The sequence below is a fragment of the Sander lucioperca genome, chromosome 6 (genome assembly GCF_008315115.2).
Source record: "Sander lucioperca isolate FBNREF2018 chromosome 6, SLUC_FBN_1.2, whole genome shotgun sequence".
NCBI classification, from domain to species: Eukaryota; Metazoa; Chordata; class Actinopteri; order Perciformes; family Percidae; genus Sander; species Sander lucioperca.
Window position 1 is genome coordinate 12,685,919 of NC_050178.1, and position 20,789 is coordinate 12,706,707.

Here is a 20,789-nt window from a genome sequence, read left to right on the forward strand (position 1 = left end):
CTCTACCGATTCAAAATCGATTCACAGAATTCCAAAAATCGGTTCATATTTTTTATTTTTTTTTATTGTATGTCTACTGCATTCACATGGGAAAAGTAACAACATTTGCATACTGTGAATCATTTTTTTAACGAGAATCGATTTTGAATTGAATCTTGAGCCTAAAAATCAATATCAAGTCATGACATTTTCTGAATCGTGCACCCCTATTGTAATCATAGGAGAGAGTTTTCCTGTACCAATGTTAAATTCTATTATTTCCCTAAATCGCCTTTTAACGTCTGCTTCATATAGGCTAACTTGAGTCATTTATATTCAATTTTGAGAGCAAGTTTAAGTGTCAATTTTAAAACAAGCTCTTGATTAAATCAAGAAAAGTTTGCTTGCAGTAAATCATAACTTAGTTAATGTTCAAGGATCAAGAGCCTACTGCTTTGCATGACAAGGTTGTGTTCATTGTTTTTGGTGGAGTGAACCGTTTAAGGATGTTCAGGATAATGAGTATACAGTACTTCACATGTATATATTTAGTAAGTAATTAAGTAGCTGGGTTAACTTTACCATACCAAGGATCTTAGATAGACTGTTTAGATATATTCCTGTGTACAGCTATGCATTTTTTAACATGGAAGTATTTTACTGGAGTGGTGTGGAGGATTTTTGATGAATGCATTTAAATGTTTCTGTTCATAAATCAAGTGAGCACAACAGAAGTAAGCTGAAGACAACCCACAGAGATATTGTCATCAATCACAGTTTATGAGTCAGGCACAGGTACTACTAACAGAAAAAAGCAGGCTTATTTACACATGCAGTACATTGTGACATCAGCCAAGAGAAGCTAAACATGTGTACCACTGATGTAAAAAAAAGTTTTATACCAACAAGGAAGGAAGCCAGTCTTGGAAATGCTTTTTTCATGGCAGTGATTTTGTTTACCAGCTCGGCACCTAGAAAACTCCCAGTCCGTTTTTTTTTTTTGTGTTTTTCCTTTTTCTCTGAATTTAAAAATGCTGCTGCTTTTCACCATTTCCAAAGACAGTAGTGAGAGTAGTAAAAGTTTGCATTTGTTTAAAAAACAACAACAACAAAAACATTAATTAATGTACATTAATGACATCATTAAAATCACCTCGCTATCACAAACATTGAAATGAATTTTGCAACCTATCCCAATTTAACTTTGACCAATGGTCAGTAGTTGTCAGTAGGTTAATTGTTAATTATGCTTATCAGTCTAAAGCACTGAGTGAAATGCTCAGTTTCCAGCTGACATTTTCATGGTATGAATAGCTTGGTAGATTTATTTCATTCCTTAGTAAAAACCAAAGACCATGCTTGCTATGCTATCGTTGCTAATACTATGTCAATTGGTTAACAACAGTGACAAGCAATGTTTTTGCAAAGATGGCAGTTTTTTTCATTACAGTTTGGCAATCTGTGAGAAAATATACGCAACTTAAAGTAAAAAAAAAAGTTTAAAGATAATTTTTTGGGCAAAAACATTTCCTGAATCAAATTTTTAAAAAAAACGACAAGCAGTGAGCGTCAGTCAACTGGTCTCATTTCAACTGCCTGACTTCGTTGGCTTCATTGCATCACAATTGTGGATTGAAATAATAGCATTTGCTGCTTCTTCCTCGGAAGTCAACAGCACATATTTGGCATTGTTTGGGGATAGTGCAATGATTGTTACAACCAGACTAAAGTCAGGGCAGCTAACAAATCCCAGTCAGTGCTCTGCTGAGCAGTCTCAGTCCCAAACACAGCGTATGTCCTCTTGACACCAGCAAAGTTCCCAAACTTTTCACATTACAGGCATTGTCCGTATCGTCATCATTGTCATGAGCTTAATCGTTGTTGTCATCAGCGTCCCGAGAGGTGCAGTCGAGGAAGAGGGGAGGTGAATGTATTTGGCGGATTCTTGTTGAATATGTCTCAGTGTGTGGACAGTCTCTGAGGCAGCAGAGGGGCTTGTGGGTAGTGTGTCCCAGTGGGTGATGGTTAGGACAGGAGGTCCGAGGTGTCATGAATCACATCTCCGTGTCGGCCACTGGGGTCTGGGTGGCAGAGTGTCCGTTAGTGGTGGGGGCAGGGTTGGTCCCATTTTCTGGTGGAGACTCACCATTGATGGTCGGCTTGTCCAGAGGCTCTTGGGGTAGGGGAGCCACAGACACCAGGGTATTGGCCTGGTTCTCCTCATCCACCTGGAAAGATTCAGCCTAAGAGAAAAAAACACAGAACACTAACATCAGAGCTGAAACAGGTTTAAGATGCACATGTACCACCAACAAGTTTAGTTTTACTAGACATCAAGAAAGAACCCAAGGCACTTGTCTTTAAGAAAAATTATTTCGAAATGCCTCTAATACATCTGGCGCATTCATACTCCAAAAAACAACTTTGATGTCGAAACGCGTGAAAGTTGTTTTTTAATCTTATTCTGTTGAGAATGCGCCAGATGTATTAAAGGCTGGATTTGTTCATGCCCCCTACCAAAGAGCACCATCTTCTGTTCACTAACTCTAGTTCCAAGAAGCTCTCCAATCTCTTCCATCCTTCGAGTTTAATTTCACTGTTCAAATATGACACACAAACAAGCAAGAAAGTGTGAGGTTGAAATTGGATTTGTTTTTTGTGGCAGTTGTGCAAAAATAAACAAATGCATTCTTTGTTAATGAGGTTTATGGGTTTCAGCTGTGTGTGTGTGTGTGTGTGTGTGTGTGTGTGTGTGTGTGTGTGTGTGTGCGCACTCAGAAGGGTGTTGGTAATTGTTTTACTGTTGGGAGGTTAACAATATGCATGCATGCTTGTTTTACTTTGCTTCAAGCTGAACATATGACCCCTTTTGTAAGTGACTTTGTTTAAGTTTGGTGAGTAGTGTCGGCAAGAACCCTAAGGGTAATATTTCATGCCTGTGACAGACACTTTATTCAATAAATAAGACACCAAACAAAGGCATTTTAGCAATCTGTTTCATCCAAACCATCATATGGGTGTGCCCCCATATGTAAATGCTTTAAGAAGTGATGTCATGAGCTTGAGAGAAAGGGGGGAAAAAAGTAAAACCATATGTAGGGTAGGGCAGGGGATTGAAGTAGAAAAAACAGAAAGCACTCGCTGCTTTGAGTTAAGAAACATGTAAGTCAGGCATGTCCTCCCTTGAGTAAGGAATTGACCTGAGGATAACCATACATTTGACCTCAAATCCATGTACTTTTTTTTTTTTTTTCAAATTAACAGTCACCGTGTACAATTTCCTCAGTGAACTGGATCTTGTGGGGCCAAATTATCTTATCTTAGGTCAATAAAGGCGGTTGCTTCATTACAGGGAATGATGCTTTTCTTTACTTGCACTGAAGGGAGGCAATACAGGGTAGAAAGAAAATGTTGGCCTAGGTGGGATTTCTTTAAAAGGTAGCCAGGGTCTTCGTTTAAATGCAACCTAAACAAGATGATTGAAGAAGTAGGCATTAACTGTGTGACACACCTCCTCTCTTCTACTCACCAGTCTGACTCCTTTGGAGTTCTTGCGGTGGGTCTTGAGGTAATAACCAGCTACCAGCAGTGCAGCCAGCAACAGGCCGGTCAGTAGCAAAGAAACCAGCACCAACTTAGAGTTCTTCCCCCAACGAGGGACAGCCTCCTCCACATCAGTCTGATAACAGGAATGAGAACAAAATAACATGAATCAAGTGTTCACGTTGTGCGTCTCCACCAAGTCAAAATTATAGTGCCTCTAGCAAAACAAACAAATCAACAAACAGTCTGTACAGAATCTGACATGCATGGATACATTGCAGATGTTGCAGGTGTACATAGTGTGTAATCGTTATACTGGCAGGGGGAGATCTTCATTATCAGGTTACTGTGGTCTTGTCTATCATGACTGAAAGTAGGAAAAAGCACAACCCCACCTAAAGACTTTGTTTATGGAGATGTACCTACAGAATTGGCATTATTTCCTCTGGCTTTAAGGCAGTGTCAAAACAAAAATATGCCAGCGAGCAGGCTGAAGACGGCATAATAAAGAGTGACTGTTTGGCTGACACACTGGTAGATTACTTATAGGATTATTCAGTATGTGCTAGAGTGAAATGTAGTGTATGTTGATTGCAAAGAGACAGAGGGGTGTGAAAGGCACACCCAGAGAGTGTTCCCTAGGTAGTAGAAATTATGTTTTTGCAGCTGACAAGTGGATTGTTTGTGGGCTTTTTGTTTGTCACACAAACTGACTGCCTGGCAGTTTAAAGCCTTTGGAAAAGTCTACATACTCAGGCAGTGTTTTTCTTCTCCCTTGTGTATTCCCCCGTTTAGTTTGATTAGGAGTCAACCAGCAAATTTATGGTGGCTGAGTGCAGTGGATGTAACCTTGTACTGTTGGATGTGTATTTTACAGGCCTTTCATGGTGCATGGTGATTTTGACTAGATTTGAGTACCATCTTGGTCCATGCATAGAAAAGATATAAAGCATAATGCATTTGGAAGAAATTCAGTCACAAACCTAATCATGACTCTGCAGTTAGAAGATAAATGTGTATTGTATTTCTACAATACAATAGATGTAGTACTGTACCTTATCTTTGATGTTGTCATTGTTGAACTTGTTAACCATGCCTGCAACATCATCTGCAAATAAAAGATTTTGTTTGTGTTTTTCCTGTTACATTTTTATTCACCAAAAAGTGGAAGTAGAGATGGTACTTAACAAAACGCTTTCCTATAGTAATAAAAAAGGTAATCCATCATAACTGCCAGTAAAGTAAATTGGAGTGTTTAAAGTTTGGAGCAATGGAGCCGATATTAATGTAGGTTTGAGCTTGATTTAAGGTTCTGCAGAGGCTCCACGCAGAGCTTTCGCTGTAGCCTACGTAACGTGCGGTATACTAGACTCAGCCGAGGTGGCGCGCGCCAATGTGACGTAGAGGTCGCGCACCACTCTATTTGTTTCAGCGGCGCACGACAAAGTGGAAACAGGAAGCCTGAACGAGCTCGAGGGTAACCGGATGCCAGGACTCTCAGAGTGACTGCAAGTCTCTCTTGTAAACTTAATGGGTTAAGAGGAGTTATTTCACGGTGAATGAAAGGCTTGATCCGATGAAGTAGGTCATCGAAACAAATCGAGGCATTGACGGCAATGTTGCTGCCAGTTCTGCCGTTGTTTACCTTTTTCTTCTTCTAGTCCGTAGAAAGAGCAAAGTCGGTAGCCTTTCCTCATTAGCGCCACCTCTGTTCAGGAGAAGACTGCAACTAGTGTCGTGACCACCACGCGCAAGTATAAACAGTTACGGTGCTCTCATGACGTCACATTTGCGCGTGCCAGCTTGGCTGCGGCTAGTGAAAAAAGGCCTTAAGCGGCCTGATGTTTATACTTGTGCGTTGGTGTGTGCGTCGAGCCGGCATGTGTGTGTGTCAGGAGTGGGTGAAAGAACGAGGGATAAAGTGAGAGAGTGACGGCGATTTTCTTCGGAGCGAGTAGCAACTCTAGAGTCATAGTGAGAGAAACACTATGTACCCTGTGCTTTCTGACCACGGTTGGAAATCTTTAGCAGGAAAAGTTAACCCTCTCCTTGATTTCATGTTGTTTATGGAAAAGGAGAACCAGGAAATGAGTAGGGGGGAAATGCAACGCTACCAAGCCACGGCCGAGTGACATACGTCGCCGCGAACGTGTAGTTACATTTCTCGAGAGGTGCATGTCAGGCTACGGCGTAGGGTCGGCCTAAGTTTGTGTCTCCACGTGTCACGTAGATAGCAACGGTGTAGATTTTATGCAGAAGTATAAATCAAGCTTTAGAGAGAGCTCAATGTTGCTACTTAGAAAACTTCCAAAGCAGCCTCATAATTGCTGCTCATCTGATGCTTAAAAGAAGAATAGAATACCATCTTATGAGGTGTAACAATGTGCTTTGTCATTTAAAAAAAAAAAATCATATTAATTACCACAAGAACGGTACTGACCTTCAACATACTTTCCAGATACAAGGACTTGGTCTGAGTTGTCCTCTTGGTAGATATCTAACTTACAGTCTTCACCACACAGCTCCTGCAGAACACTTTCAATCTTCACTTTGCTGTCTTTCTGCAAGGAGACCAAAATAAAAGATAATTAGAATTGAAACATTTTTCATTTCAATATGTGAACAGTTTAATTGATCAAGTTCTAATTTGCACAGTGACATTCAACGCTAATTCCAAATCAATAGCACTCTGCAAAATCTCAACACCTGCCTTCAATATTGCCTTAAATCTTCCACTCCACCTCTAATCTCTCACCCTGTTTCCTTATCTTTATTCCAATAAGGACTATCACAACCCTGTGCACCCTGATGTAATTTGATCCAAACATCAGAATGTGCTACACTGTAGTAGCCCTTTATCCCACTTCAGGAGTGCAAAGATGGCTAAATACCTAGCTATGGGCAGTACACAGTGACATCCATCTGGAAATCTTTGTCTTAAGAAGCTCTTTAATTGATCTCTGTGCAAAGAAAGCTCACAAACGGCTGTATTGGAAACTTAAAAAGGCAAAATGTGCCAAGTTCTTAACTTTTACAGAGGAGCAATAGAAAGCATCCTGACTGGAAGTATTACAAACTGCCATGGGATGTGCACGCCCCAGAATAGGTGGGCACTAAAACTGCGCATCTACCGAGCATCAGTGATATGGAGGTGAAGTGCCTGTGCAGAGCCCAAAGGATATTAAAAGAGTTAGAGTTCACTTTAGATCTCAGTTTAGTCTGAAAGGCTAAATATTGGGGTTGGTTAGAGCCAAAATACTAAGGCAAAACAAAAGAAGAATTACTATATCAATGGCTGGATTGTCGGAGTATGGTTGATGTCTCTGTTTGAGTAAGTAAGGAGAGTATACAATAGAGGGGCTATTGTATATTGTGGTGGTAACAGCTGTTAATGCATTATATAAATGCTAAATAATGCATGTTGGGCTATGTGAGAGCCATAGCTAGCTGAAATCACATCGAATGGTTTTAGACTACATAGGTGCTGTGATTCATATAGAGCTTAAAGCTGTTATCCTCACACTCTGAAAAATGTATGTTTCTAAACACAAACACACCCACGCTGCTGCTTCAGGCCTCTATACATCACAGTCTACAGCAGTGGTGAGCCCACCCACTGTGGCCCTCTCCCTCTGCCCTCACGGCTCAATCCATGCCCTGGATTACATGCAACAGAAATCTCATGGGCTTCCTCTCAGCATAAGAAGTCAGTGTTAAAAAGGATAGACACTTTTTTATTGGCATTGGAGATGTAACAGTCACTGCCTCTTAAATAAGGAAGGATTTCCCGCTGAACTTATGTTTAGCAAGCTGGTAGCCAACTGGGAATGGCATCAAAACCGACAATGTTCCTTTCTAGTGCAGTTTGTTGGTTTGTGTGTAAATGTGCATGAATTTTTTTGCACCCCTGCGGGTTCATATGGCCCCCTGTAAAATTGTTTGCTTCCGTGTCTGTATCATCAATACTTCTGCAATGTAAAAGCAAAAACTTTTTCTTTTTGCTTTGCCACACAAACACATATTAGTAGATACATAAACAGACAGCAGATGTTTTCTGAACTTACACAGTTGGAGGAGGCCTTGAGTTTTAGATTGACTGCGTTTTTGTCCTGGATCGCCTCTTTGCTGACACATACAACATCAACCTGTGGCTTTGGCTGCAGAGAGAAACCAAAACTCCTTTTATTATCCCATGACTTACTATTCCGCTCATGACTGCTGTATGTCATTGTCCAAATTGTACAGATTATTTGTTTGTGGCCTTTAACATATTACATCACACATTATGATGGACACTTACAACTGAATGCCTCTGGCCTGCTCCCTCTATTATAAGCATTTCTTTTTTATGTTTTGATACTATTTATAGCAATCCAAGAGGAAATCCAAATGTGCAGCACAGCATATATTACAGCTTGTTTGAGCATCTCAGAAAACTAAAGAAAATCATAGTCCCACTGGCAATGGGACTGAGATAAATCATTCATATACTACAAATGTGTACGCAATGTTAGCTGGAAGAACAACATTTGTAAACAAGACCAAACATGGCCTGCAGAGAGAAGTATGAAAAAATATATCCTTATTTTCTTATGCAAAAACTACCACTCTTCCTTCTCTGCTTGGAGAAGAACCATTTGCAAGTAGCGTCGCACCTCACTGTCATTTGAAAATTTGATGCATAAAAAGGTGTCCCAACATGCAAAAGTATAAGTATAGTAATAAATACTATTGATTTAATATAAATTATATAACATTGATTGTTATTCTGAGCTCTTTATAATAACTTGCAGATATACTATCTTTACAGATACAGCCAGACTGCATATTACAAACCAGAAACCTAATTTCTACTTTATGACAGACTGAGTGATCGGACTCCTTTTTCATACCTGGGGAATGCTGGGACCGTCGCCTCTGGCAGGCATAGGTGCTGGGGTCTCTGGTTCCACAATTTTGGCAATATCAGTATGGACCTCAACTGTGAACTCAGCTTCCTTATCTGCTGTCTCCTCTGGGCCGCTGTCGTTATTGTCTCCTGCCTCTTCTGTAGCTGTTGGTGTTGCTGCTGCTGCTGTCGTCTGTTCAGTCAATTCAAGAGCTCCAATAGTAGGGAAAACTGCGATTTGCGGATCATCTGGCTCTGCAAAACCAATTTGTTCGATATTAAAACAGTACACACGGGCTTTCAGACACATGGTAGATCAGAGGTTATTATACAGTTGATTCTGAAAAGCAGAACTGTTGGTAAACGTACAGCATGTCTATTGTAGGGACCAATGGTTGGGCTCAGCTGTGTTTACTAGGGGTGCAAGATATATCGACTCAATATCATCGCAATATCACGTTGCGCAATAGTATATCGAGGGGTGCAAGATATATCGACTCAATATCGTTATCGCAATATATCGAAAGTGTCGCAATAAGTATGCAATATTTAGTTTATTTTGTGGAGCGCTGCGTCCCGTCCGTTGGCTGTGTGGCTTAGTTGTGTTTGATTTAGAGCCCGCTTGAAACGCTATAATGATCATGTTTCATTGGATAGTTACCGTGCCACTTGCATGTTAGTGCACGTCAGCGCACGGGTCCACTACGTGACAAACCCTATGGAGCGTACCACGTGACGTATGTGCATAGAGTGACAGTGTAAGTGAAGAAATAGATAGAGACAACTAAACGGAACGAATCAGAGAAGCGAAAGAAAAGTTGTGTCCTGTTCTCTTTATTTATTTTATACTGTCCAACCAGTAGAACATGTCCTGTTCTGTAGACATGGTCCTTTCTTCATGTTGTACCAGTCCAATATGACCGTCAGTTGAAATAAACCTTGTGTTGTAAGAAAACTTGTTTAATTTGTTATGAATCTATTTTGATGTGTTTTCCCGTAACTTTTGTAATTTTACATATGTATTATACACATAATATCGAAATTAATATCGATATCGCAATATTCATAATCGATATCGCAATATCCATAATCAATATCGCAATATCACATTTTGACGATATCGTGCAACCCTAGTGTTTACAGAGGAAGGGTCTGAGGTTTTAATGCATTGTTTCTGTTAAAGTCTGTAAAGTGAATTCAGCACACACATAGATTGACTATCAAACAAGTTATTGACTTGTTTTTTCTAATAGGATGTGAGGGAAATAGGGTGCTTGTTTTTCTCATTAGTTTGTGCTGGTGATAAGTCAATCTATAGAGTAAACCTACAAAATATTTCTATAAATGAATGTTAGTGCTAGTCAGTGTTTCTTACTAGGAGCTCCAGTTGCCTTTGGAATCATGTCTCCTCGTATGTATTCCTCTGCATTCACAGGTGGCGCCTCTGCAGCGACAACTCCCTCTTCCTGTGCCGTGACTCCTGCTGTTAAATCAAAATAAGGCTTGGTGTGACTTTGTTTGAAAAACACAAACATTGTCATTGATATCGTCATGTAGATGCAGTGGCATACCGTTAAACCTGTGACTATCATTAAATCTGTGACAAACACAGTGACATACCAGATACCTGAAATAAGAGATTTTTTAAAATCATTTCAAGGACTCAAGTACTACAGCCCTGGTATCCAGATCTTATAATGTGATGTTAGTAATTTGCACACACCAAAGCTCACATGTACTAAAGTGGACAATTATCACAGCTGCGTAACAGATTCAGCAGAAAATAAATTCTAATGGATAGGAGTGTTCGCTTGCTGCTGTTTTAGAGCGCAGTTTTCCATTTTGTATTTCCAGCTACTTTAGTCCAGCTATTCCACATCAACACGTTATGGTTCTGATGCACTGATTTGATAAAGTTGTAATGTGAGGTAGTAGCTCATAGTTCAGATGGCCGATAGTTTTCACCAGTGTGCTCTCGTAACGTCAATTATCACTGTAATGCATGAGCTCATGCAGTGTGAGAGCTCTTTGGTGTGCTCGGCAGTGAGATTTCTTTGTGTCTATAGAGACCTCTACAGTGATGGAAGATTAGGTAAACGATCTTATTGCAGTAGATAACTGATGTGCTCAGATCCATGGAACACGTCACGAAGTCCATTACTTTGAAATTCAATCTTTCTCACTCCGAGGTTTTTCAAAAGATCCTGAGGTCACAGTGACTCACTTTAGGTTTGGCACGAATGGGATACACAAAATAAGTTGCTGAAATATATTATTGTGAGTGGAATGATTTTCCATCTACGCTGTTAAACAGTTGAATGCCCTGATAAAATGTGCTCCTGGAAGGTGCCAGGTAATGATGCTATTGAAAACATCACTTTTTCCAAATTTTTGAATTGTGTAATAGTTCTACCGTTCTACCATTTTCTGCCTTCAGAGATCCGTATGACTTTGGAGGGAAGAGTTATTGACAAATTGCAACACTTAATCAAAGTCTTGATAGGATATTTCTTTTCAGGTTCTTTCAGCTGTAAATTACTTCACCTGCAAAGCTGTAATAACCTGGATAACTTTCAGGGCACATTTTTTATTATTATTTTTTTTATTCTCTGTGCAAATTAGTTAAATACGCTACCACACCCTGCAGTCACTGAGCTAATGAGCTGAGGCCTTTATTGCTCTGATTTGCTCAGGTCAAATTGCAAGGGTACAATCCAAGAGTCAAACCAGATTATCCAGCATGAATTCCTTTTACCCAGGTTTCCCTCTCTCTGTCTAACAACAGCATTACCTCACTATCAAAACATTCCCATAATGCCTTACCTCTGCAGATCTCATTACTTCTCACTATTGCCAGATTGAGTTTGTGATTGATTTCAGGTGTTTGTAATTCACGTATGCTGCACCCTGTTGAACTAATTCTTACTGCCACTCATGCCTTTGTTTACATTAAGATTAATAGTTGCTGGCCTGCTTGACTCTTGTGTTTAGTAATACAACAAACATTTTACAGCATAACAAATGAAACTGCATTCAGTTTGTTCGCCTACTTTTGCCTTCCTTGTACAATATGAGTTGTTTTTCACCTCTGTTACACCCTATTGTCTCCTCATGGTCATCTCTAGTCACTTGAGATTTTCACACGAGGCACATACTGTATATTCACACAGTAGTGGCACTGTGACACATGTCCACTGACTTCCTTAGATATATCATTGTGACAGACAGGTGCCACAAGTACAGAGTAAATACTGTGTGGGCAGTAATCTCCAAGGAGGTCTTTGGGCATGCTTTGCCAACTGTCCATTGCAGCCGTCTGTCATACTGTGTGTAAACAGGGGAAATAAGTCTACACTTTGTAACTGGTTCAGATAAATGAGAAAACGCATCAGTCACTGACCTCTAGGCAGTTTTGCACTTTCCTTTTTTGTTACCCATGTCAAACCTAGAATAAAAGGCAAGAAGGCTCTCTTTTAGATCTGGAGCCAGAATGTTGCCTCGTCTCACTATCCTTCCCATCTCCAGTTTACCATTAGTAGCATTAGCGTGGGTGTGGACCAGCAACAGGTCAAGGACTCCCTAATCCTGTTAAGTCTGTCTATTAGACCTCCAGTCTGCAGCCTGTAGCCTACAGCTGCCATCCCTCCCACGTCTCTGTGTGGTCTGTCTGTTTATTTTACCGGAAAGGATGAGGTTAAAAATAGGTGAGGTGGTTGGGCATAAATCAGTTTTTGTTCATACAAATGTGACACATAGGAGTGTGAGAGTACAGAGGCTGAAATGTATTGTTTCAGCTCTGTGATCACTTTTGTCATCAGGTTATTTGTAACACACATTTAAAGGATATTGTGGTAAGTGACTGGAAATGAATTTGTATTTCCATTTAAAATGGAGAGAACCACAATGGAACTGGCATTATTTTAACACATTACATTATTTTAAATCCATACTGTAAAAAGCAACTGTTTTACTAGTCTTGTGCTCATGATTTCATGGCTCCTCGAGCACAATTGTAAAGCTTTGCTGCTACATTTTATTAAAGCAAAACATGCTTGTTTAGATTCAGCCACAATGACACGTGCCCTGTTTTTTTGCAAGACTGCCAGCAAACTCTGTCCAGCTCTCTGACCAGCCATCACTCATTACACACAAACAAACTTCTCTGACAGACCAGAGCCCAGATGGAATGATACCTCTGCATATAATTGCCACTTATGACCAACATTTACAGAAACAACAGGATCTGACTAAGGCCTTTTATTGTTTTGTTTTCATTGTAGACCTAAAAGCTTCAAATCTGGCTATTATTCATTTCAGGCAAACACTTTTTTTTCAAGGCTTGTTACACAACAACCATGAATTATTATTGAGTTACTGTGTATGAAGACAAAAGGAACTTTCTTGAGAATGTATAACCTGTAGCTTTTGTGCTGTAATTGATACAGTGGTGTAGGAGCCACAGCTAACGGTAATTATTCACTAATTTTACTGAACCATTCCACTAATGCATACTGTACATCAGAGACACAACCCCCGAGCCTCGCATCATCACTAATACCCACGCAGACTTTATTCCTTCTTTTTGTGTAATGTTAATAAGCGGCCAAGATATCCGTCATCAGTCGTGTGTCTCGCTATCATTGCACAAACATGACAAACCTAATCAGCCCTGACTCCATATGGTGTACAGCCTGGGTCCTGACTTCACTGCTCTCTTGAAGATTTTCCCACCAGATTGCTTTGAGTGACGGCTGCGGTCTTGAAATGCTCTACCCCACACCCCCCATCTCTTGGGACTCTGGATGGAGGAATGTGGCAGGCTTTGGAAGAAGACAAGCCTGCAGCTCGACGGCCTCCTCCCTCCCAACTCTCCCTTCCTGCTCACCTTCTCACGCACAGCTAATCCCAGGCATCTATCGAGGTGATGTGTCGGCTTCAGCCCTCACACCATATAGTGTAATGTAAAGCAACGTGCCAAGAGAACGTATAATAATGGCTACTTTCTCTACCGTTGCCATAGAAAGCTCTCCCTGCATTCAATCTCTTAAGCTTGCTTCATGGGTATGTAATGGCATAACACAAGTTTCAAATGAAGGTACACATATTTTTGCATAACTTTGCATATATACCTCTTGTGCCTCTCATATTGACTTTGAGCATGGAAACTCAGTATTTCACTGACAAGATTTGTTCTAGTTTCTCTAAGGGACAGAAAGATTTTCATGTCAAGTTTCATAATTTTAAATGTAAGAAGATGTGCAACTTTGCACACCCTCTTCTAAATGCAACCAATGCCCCCATTCATCTGCAACTACTGTACATCTTTCACTGTGCACCCTCTATCGTGTGTCTTACATATAAAACATGAACCAGCTGTGGGATGTTTTATACGGGTACTCCCTCCCATGTCTTTGGCCTCCCGTCCCAGCCTGGCTTCCATAGAAGTTCTGAGCTACTGTATATGTTCATGAGGGACAAACCCCCAAAATATGGCCTTATACCCCTTGGCCCACGGCTTCTGTTGGGGAAAATCCTCTGCTGTGTAAAAGGGCATGGTGAGGTGATAATGGTCTGCACACGTGGACCACCGTGTCAAAGCCTTAATGAATGAGGTTCTACTAACACCCTTGCTGCCACATGCAGCATACAATAGTTACCACATGGCATAGTCTTTTTCATTGGAAATCAACACAATCCGACTCTAAATGAAGCCATATAAATTATCTCAAGTCTTTACTGTCCACGAATAAAGTTTGCAGCATTGACCAGTACCCATATTCTGCTTTTGAATGTAGATGTCCTATCTGCTTTGACTGAGTGTGTGAGAAGTCTGTCCAGCCAAGACGGCTTCTCGAGACATATCGCCTCTTCTTTTCCCTCAGGGTTACATGTACTGCAGATACGTGTCTGTCCGCAGGATATGTATGGATGCCTTGTACAGTGTTGAGTGAGTTGGTTCGGTGGGAAGGGGCAGCACGGGCGGCCCAGCATGCGAGTCTCTTAACGCCCCCACTCTGGGACTTCCATGGTGGTTGATTACCAATTCCAAAAACGATTATGTTTTTAGAGTAGTACTCAAGAAAGATTTTGGAATGGTAATCTAAGTGTAGGTGTTCTCTGTAAACGGGATTGTCTGCCTTCTATACAGCGTAAAACATTACGTACAATTATTTCGGCATTTCTGAGCAATGTAATACTGAACAAAAATTGCAAAAACGCCTTATTAAACTGCATGTCATCAAGTGTAACTTGTCTTTGCTGCTTCTGGACCTGCCTCAAAATTGTAATGTCAAAGTACCTCTTTAGAGGTTCTCTGTCATCACTGGCATCCATTGGATAGAAATTTGATCCAAGAGCCCACACCCCCCTCCACCCCACCCCTCCTGCATTCAACCCAACCTGGTTTTCAAAGTAGAACTGAAGATTGAGACACAACAATGATTGTAATCACTCTTAAATACCTTTTCTGGCATCCCATAATTATACTATGATTTAAACTATGTTATTTTCTCAGGGTTATCAGAATCTACTCAAGAGCAGAAAAGAATATTATAATTGGGTTCTGTTTCTTTCAAATGTAGCTCCAGAAGTTAATCAGAAGTTTATATGGAGCAATTATAATATATTATTATTATAATGTGAAAATAAAGGTGCTACAGTATTTTTTTTCTTATCTTTTTTTGTAAGTGGTTACCCCTGTTTGACTTTTTAGACAGTTAATGAAATCGTCATTCATTCAGAGTATTGTCATGATTTAAAGCATATCTTAAACTATCTGAATTTGAGTGAGGAGCGTGCTGAGGAATGTGACATTGGAGCTTAGCCCCTGAGGGTTAAACATGCTCTGCAACTCTACACTCTTTGAAACAACAGACTGCTGACCCCGCTATCTTGAGCACCCCCTCCCCCTGTCGTTCCTGTCACAGCGATTAATAGCAGAACCCAGCCCATTCTTCTCTCTTTGGCAGAAAAGCAACTGGATCTAATGGTTTCAATCAGGCCTGTGGAAGCAGCACTTACTTCACCCAATGCTGCCCAGCTGCAGCATTCAACCAACCCAACCCTGAGGTCACTGCAGCCCCTTATCGAAAGCAAGATGCCTGTTTCTAGGGACCACAATCAGGAACATGACATCTGCTTTCAATTGTGAGCATTATATCATCATCACCACCCCCTCCTCCCAACACACACACACACACACACACTCTCACAATTGCCCACCAAAGTTTCACTGCCTTGTTCATTACCTTGAATGAGCCTGTCTGGTTTGAGTGTATGCAGGTAGACTGTTAAGAGGATCCTGTTGCAGAGTGAGGCAGATCTGGGCGTCAATAGCTCAGAGGCTCAACAATGATTTTGTCCAGAAAAAAATTAGATATACTATATCTTTAAGAAAACAAATCCACCAGAGTAATTACTTGCACACACATCCAGGGGTGGTAGTGAAAAACAACCATAATAGGCCATTAAGATGCTGAACTAGAGTGCCCTTTGTCAATGTGCGATGATTTGTTCTCTGCTTTTGAAACATGAGTTGCTTTCATTTTGAGTTTTTACAGTGCACGTTGCCATCTGATACGCTGACGCTTTGACTTCCCTTTCACGTATCTAATTTATATATCAGGGAACCTTCTGGTTGTTTGAAAAGGCAGCTTGTTTGGCTGTACCATGTCAACCCTTACTGTATTTGTATAGACACAGTGTAAATGGAGTCTAAAAGAAAAATGCTGGAACTGGAACATGTTCAAAGACAAAGCCGTTAAGAGCTGAGTGGAAAGCAGCCTTTCTCCTCTTAGGAACGGATGAAAAATACTAGCCCAAGTGAATGAGGATCTTGTGTATGAGTGTGGGTGTGTGCACCCAGATGTACTTGCCACCGCTGGCTCACTTGACACAGGGATGTGACTTTGCTCACTCTGTGCTACTTTCTTCATGAGAGGATTGAAAGCTCTTGTTGTTGACATTGTTCCTGTGATTATTTGGTGAATCTGTTACTTTAATGGTTACTGCACAAACAATGATTTACATAATAACTTGCTCTGCGGTTGGCATTGAGATTGGACAGTATTTGTTGCTTAACTAGGGAGCCTCCTAAAAACCACTTCACAGCGCAGACAGAGCTTAAAATATATTACAGAAATTGTTGTGCAGTTCTCTTCCACACATGAGACATTCCAGTCATGTCCTTGACAACAAAGTTAATTTAAGCATCTTTCAGTCCCTGTGCACTGCTTCATCGAACAATCTTACTGCTTTTCCAAAAGAAGTCTGCTGAACATTGTCAACAGGGGTTTCCCCACGGTGTTTCTGATTCTACTACCACGACCCCCCCTCCAGGTTGTCTGGGTAACCGTTACGCTACCGCTCTGACCTCATCACAGTAAAGTTGTACAGTAAGCCCATCTTTCCTCTGCTTACATAACTGCCCTGCTGCCATCTCCTGGGTCGACAAGACAATTCTGCAAGAGGGATTGTTGTTCGAGTGAGGAAACGGGTGGTTTATCCTGTAGTTGAAATATAGTTAACTTAACTGGTCTTCTCTGTCTTTGCTCTGGTTCCCATCTTTAATACATCTGATATATGCTCCATTGCTATTCATCTTTTAATTGACAGGCACATTTGGCCTCTTGTGGTTTGCCACGTTTCGGGTTGCTTTGTGTTATCCCCTTGTGATTGTCAGAGAAGCTAAACGTTGCAGTGCACGTCAAGAGATTATTTTTTTTTCTTTCCCTCAAAAGCAGAGTACAATTTTTGCTGCTTCTGGTTTAGAATTTAAAGGTTGACATTATGTTACAGTTTCCAAAGCAGATGCAGCAGCCTCTTATTGCTGATGATCTCATTCCCATATATCCCATGAACAAGACAGAAGGTTTAAATTAAGCAATTCAGCGTGTGGTTCATTTCCAGCCACAACAGAGAGCCCTGCAGATGATGGTATACCTTTTAGTTCATTCTCAGCGCCATCTTTTTGACATCTTGGTCTGGCTTTGTGTTTATTTTGATTTGAACTTTGCTCAGCCACTATTGAAGGATGAAACAAATCTACCATCTAAAAAGGTTCACATCTAATTATTTTTGTTAAACAGAAACGGTTTATTGTCTCTTTTTTTTTTTTTTTTACTTGGCTTGAACTAGTGGCCTTTAAAATTGGCTTGGATTGGGGGGACCGTTATTTTAAAAAGTTTGGGGAAAAACGTTACATTTCTTTAAAAGTTAAAACGGACTGCATTGTGCAAAATGTGGTGATTTCACAAACCCAGCATGAATCTGAATTGGCCGCACCCTATTGATTGGTTAACAATGATAAGATTATGTGCAGATGTTGATTGTTAAATTACGTACAATAGATTAAGTTGTTCCATTCCAAATAAACAACTTTTAAATTGGTTCTTAATGTATTTAGAGCTCATGTGAGCCACATGTGGTCCTTACACATTTAACATTATCTGTCCTCCCTGATCCTTAAAGCTCCTACTATATCGGCACAACCACATTTTAACAACCAAACTCCACACCCTCGACCCTCCTCTCACACGCTGGCCTCGCATTACAAAGCTAAAAATATAAATGGACACATTCTACATACACAAGTCCTTGAAGATCGTGGGAATCAGGTCAATGAAATCGCAAACATAGCACCAGAGGAAGGTTCACAAATATTTAAAACTGAATAGCAAAAGGCAAGAAGGAAACTCATGAGATAACACAGCAGCATATTTTAAATTCCGAATAAAGATCTTCGCCTTAAATCATTTAAAACATCCCTGTGCCTCCACAGATTTAAAAACCCATCTCTTTAAAATGATCCCTTTGTTTGCCAACGTATACTCCAAAGTAAAGTTTTCTGTCTGCATCTTGTAGAAAAAAACATCTTTATCAAACCCTTTTCAAAACATATAAAGTCTCACACATTTTAGATTTGTTTTCAGTATGGAGATAGTTAGCATTCTAGAGAGTAAAAGGGTTGTAGGGTTAAAACTAGGATTCAACTCAAAAGATCATTCAAACAAACACTCCTCCACCCTAACCCCACCCCTCCTGGCCCTCCCTCTCTCCCTATGGATGGCCATACGATCTCTGAGAACTTGACCGTCTTTGCATTAGGCATTTTTAACTACTTACCATTTAAGAGTGAGGATATGAGAAGCAGCCCAAAAGCAAGCATTTTGCAGGGCCCGTTTGTTCTCTGTGATGCTGCCATTCTGGTCCTGAGTGTGCACACGTCCAACGGGTGTGAAGCGTAAAGAATAGGAGAAACGTGTGAAGCTGGTTGAGCCAGAGCAGTTAAGGGTTTCCTCTTACTCAGAGCGGGACAGGGTGGATAAAGCACCACTTGTGTTCTGCCCGTTTTTATATATCTCCCCCACCCCCCCTTCCTTACTCAGGCCCAGCCCTACACCCCTTCTTCCACTGGTTACTTTAACCCTTCCTCTGGGCCTCCACCCCTCTCGAAGAAGCAAGGCAGACAGAGGAGAATGGGGTCTTGTTGGGATGTTATGTATATATATATATATATATATATATATATATATATATATAAAACATTTTTTTTTTTTTTAAAACTACAGTATGTGCAGCATTCTTCTAATACCAATTAATGTTTATACTTTATATATACACATTAAATAGGCAGTTCCAGTGCTTGAATCCACCATGAGTAGGCAGGTTATGTTTTGATGATCATTACTTCATCCTTTGCTCGCACTGGGTTACAATGTCTGCCTGATCTGTGAACCCTGTCTGGATGGGTGCAGTAATCCACTACACAATGAAAGGTGATAGCTGACAATAGGGTGACAGTCTGGTCCCTTAATAGGCTTACGGAGATAGACCGTGGAGCAGCATATCGTACTCAAAACAAAAGTGTGATCCACTGTTATGCTAATGGCATTAATCCATTTCAGCGACCCGAAGCCCCCACCACTCAGCAAGGCCATCAATCAACAACAGCCATCCCAGTAGTGAAGACACCACAGGATCCGCTTAAACCTTTCACACTTCCACAGAGTCCTGAAAGCACCAACCCCCTGCAATTTGGGGATCTTTGCTTTACTTTTGTTAGCTCTTTTGCTAGCTGTTCTCATGCTCTCTGTAAATCACACATCTGGAACCACTGGCGAAGGTATGCTAAATAACTTGTTAAAAAAAAGTCCCACCCTCCTAGACAAAGAAAAAAGTAGCAACAACGAGAGGAGTAAACTGGACCACAGCTACATCTTACATGTTTGAGAAATGCTCTTGTAATTTGATACCAGTCCCACTGCCCATAGTCCCCCTGTTCCTGTTTTGGCCCCATACTTCCCCCCCTCATCACCCCATTTCCTCCCTGTTACCCTCCTTCCTTCTTGCCAGACAAGACCCCTATCAAACATTCAGCTCAAACAGCAGGGCACTGAGATGGGCAATTGACCCCTCACTGTGACTCGAGATGAGCTTTGCTGAAAACCCGAAGAGAATGTGCCCCATTACAGCAGCCACAGCTGGACAGCAGCAGTCATGTCACCCCAGTAAAACATTCATTAGACTGTTAGCTAGTTAAGTATTTCTGCTACTCGAGTCCTCATGAATCACAACTTCCTGACAAATGGCAGTAAGGCATAGAGTAGACCTTTTACCCTCAATGAAGGGCAGCAGGACAAACCCTGGCAGTTTTGTTTTCCTGCCGACTACTAGATATTTGGTATCATGACACCCCTACTTCATATATTGTTCCTTGTTCCCCTCTTTCTTTCATTTTTACCTATAGTATAGTATAGTATAGTATAGTATATTTATTTTCACCTTCCATGTCATTGTACCTTGAAGGTAATAACAAATCCTTGTGTGCAATGACAGCAAGAACTCATTTACTCTCCATCAGTAGACGGGACATTTACGGGATATTTCCGATGCCGCTGGAAGTTCCGCCGGATGTCCCTCATTTTCGGCCGGATGTCCCTCACCTTCCGCTTTCTTTGTGTTGACATTCTAAACTCTGGTTGATTCGGGAAACATCCTCCGAGCTAGAACCGACAATCAAATTATATTCATCTTCTTTTCTTTTTTTTTTATTCTCATCACACACTCGGCAGCCATTGCAATTACAGAGCTCGCCTCCCTACGTGCATGTTTCACCATCCACCATGTTCCACCTTCCCGAGGCTATTTTGCAGAGGCACCGTTGCTGCGTCTGGGCGCTTAGTGTCACCCAAGACTATTGTTATTGGTTTAAAGAAATGCCAATAAACCAGAGCACATCTTTCTCCTATCCAGGAATGTTATGTTTACTAGCCAGACCTTCCTCCACAGCACTGCGAGGAGGGTCTGGCTAGTAGTCTGGCTGCAAGACTAGTAGACACTCAACAAAAGAGGACAGAGGTAAGGAAATCTGTCTTCCTTT

At 40.9% G+C, this 20,789-nt stretch overlaps 1 protein-coding gene and 1 long non-coding RNA gene across 2 annotated transcripts in view; one reads left to right on the forward strand and one right to left on the reverse strand.

Annotated features, from left to right (window-relative positions):
• Positions 1 to 20,789, forward strand: part of LOC118495243 — a 39,007-nt gene that overhangs the window by 2,659 nt on the left and 15,559 nt on the right. Inside the window, exon 3 of the long non-coding RNA XR_004897570.1 lies at positions 20,663 to 20,767. This is a non-coding gene — a long non-coding RNA (uncharacterized LOC118495243). The remainder of the gene's footprint in view (positions 1 to 20,662; positions 20,768 to 20,789) is intronic.
• Positions 739 to 18,769, reverse strand: si:ch211-286o17.1 (hematopoietic progenitor cell antigen CD34). Its single transcript, XM_031301988.2, has 8 exons — positions 18,533 to 18,769; positions 9,786 to 9,893; positions 8,415 to 8,665; positions 7,587 to 7,679; positions 5,963 to 6,083; positions 4,578 to 4,630; positions 3,509 to 3,658; positions 739 to 2,222 (listed from the first exon to the last, which is right to left on the reverse strand). Exons 1-8 carry the CDS (start codon positions 18,609 to 18,611, stop codon positions 2,034 to 2,036), a joined length of 1,044 nt encoding a protein of 347 aa, XP_031157848.1. The 5' UTR covers positions 18,612 to 18,769; the 3' UTR covers positions 739 to 2,033.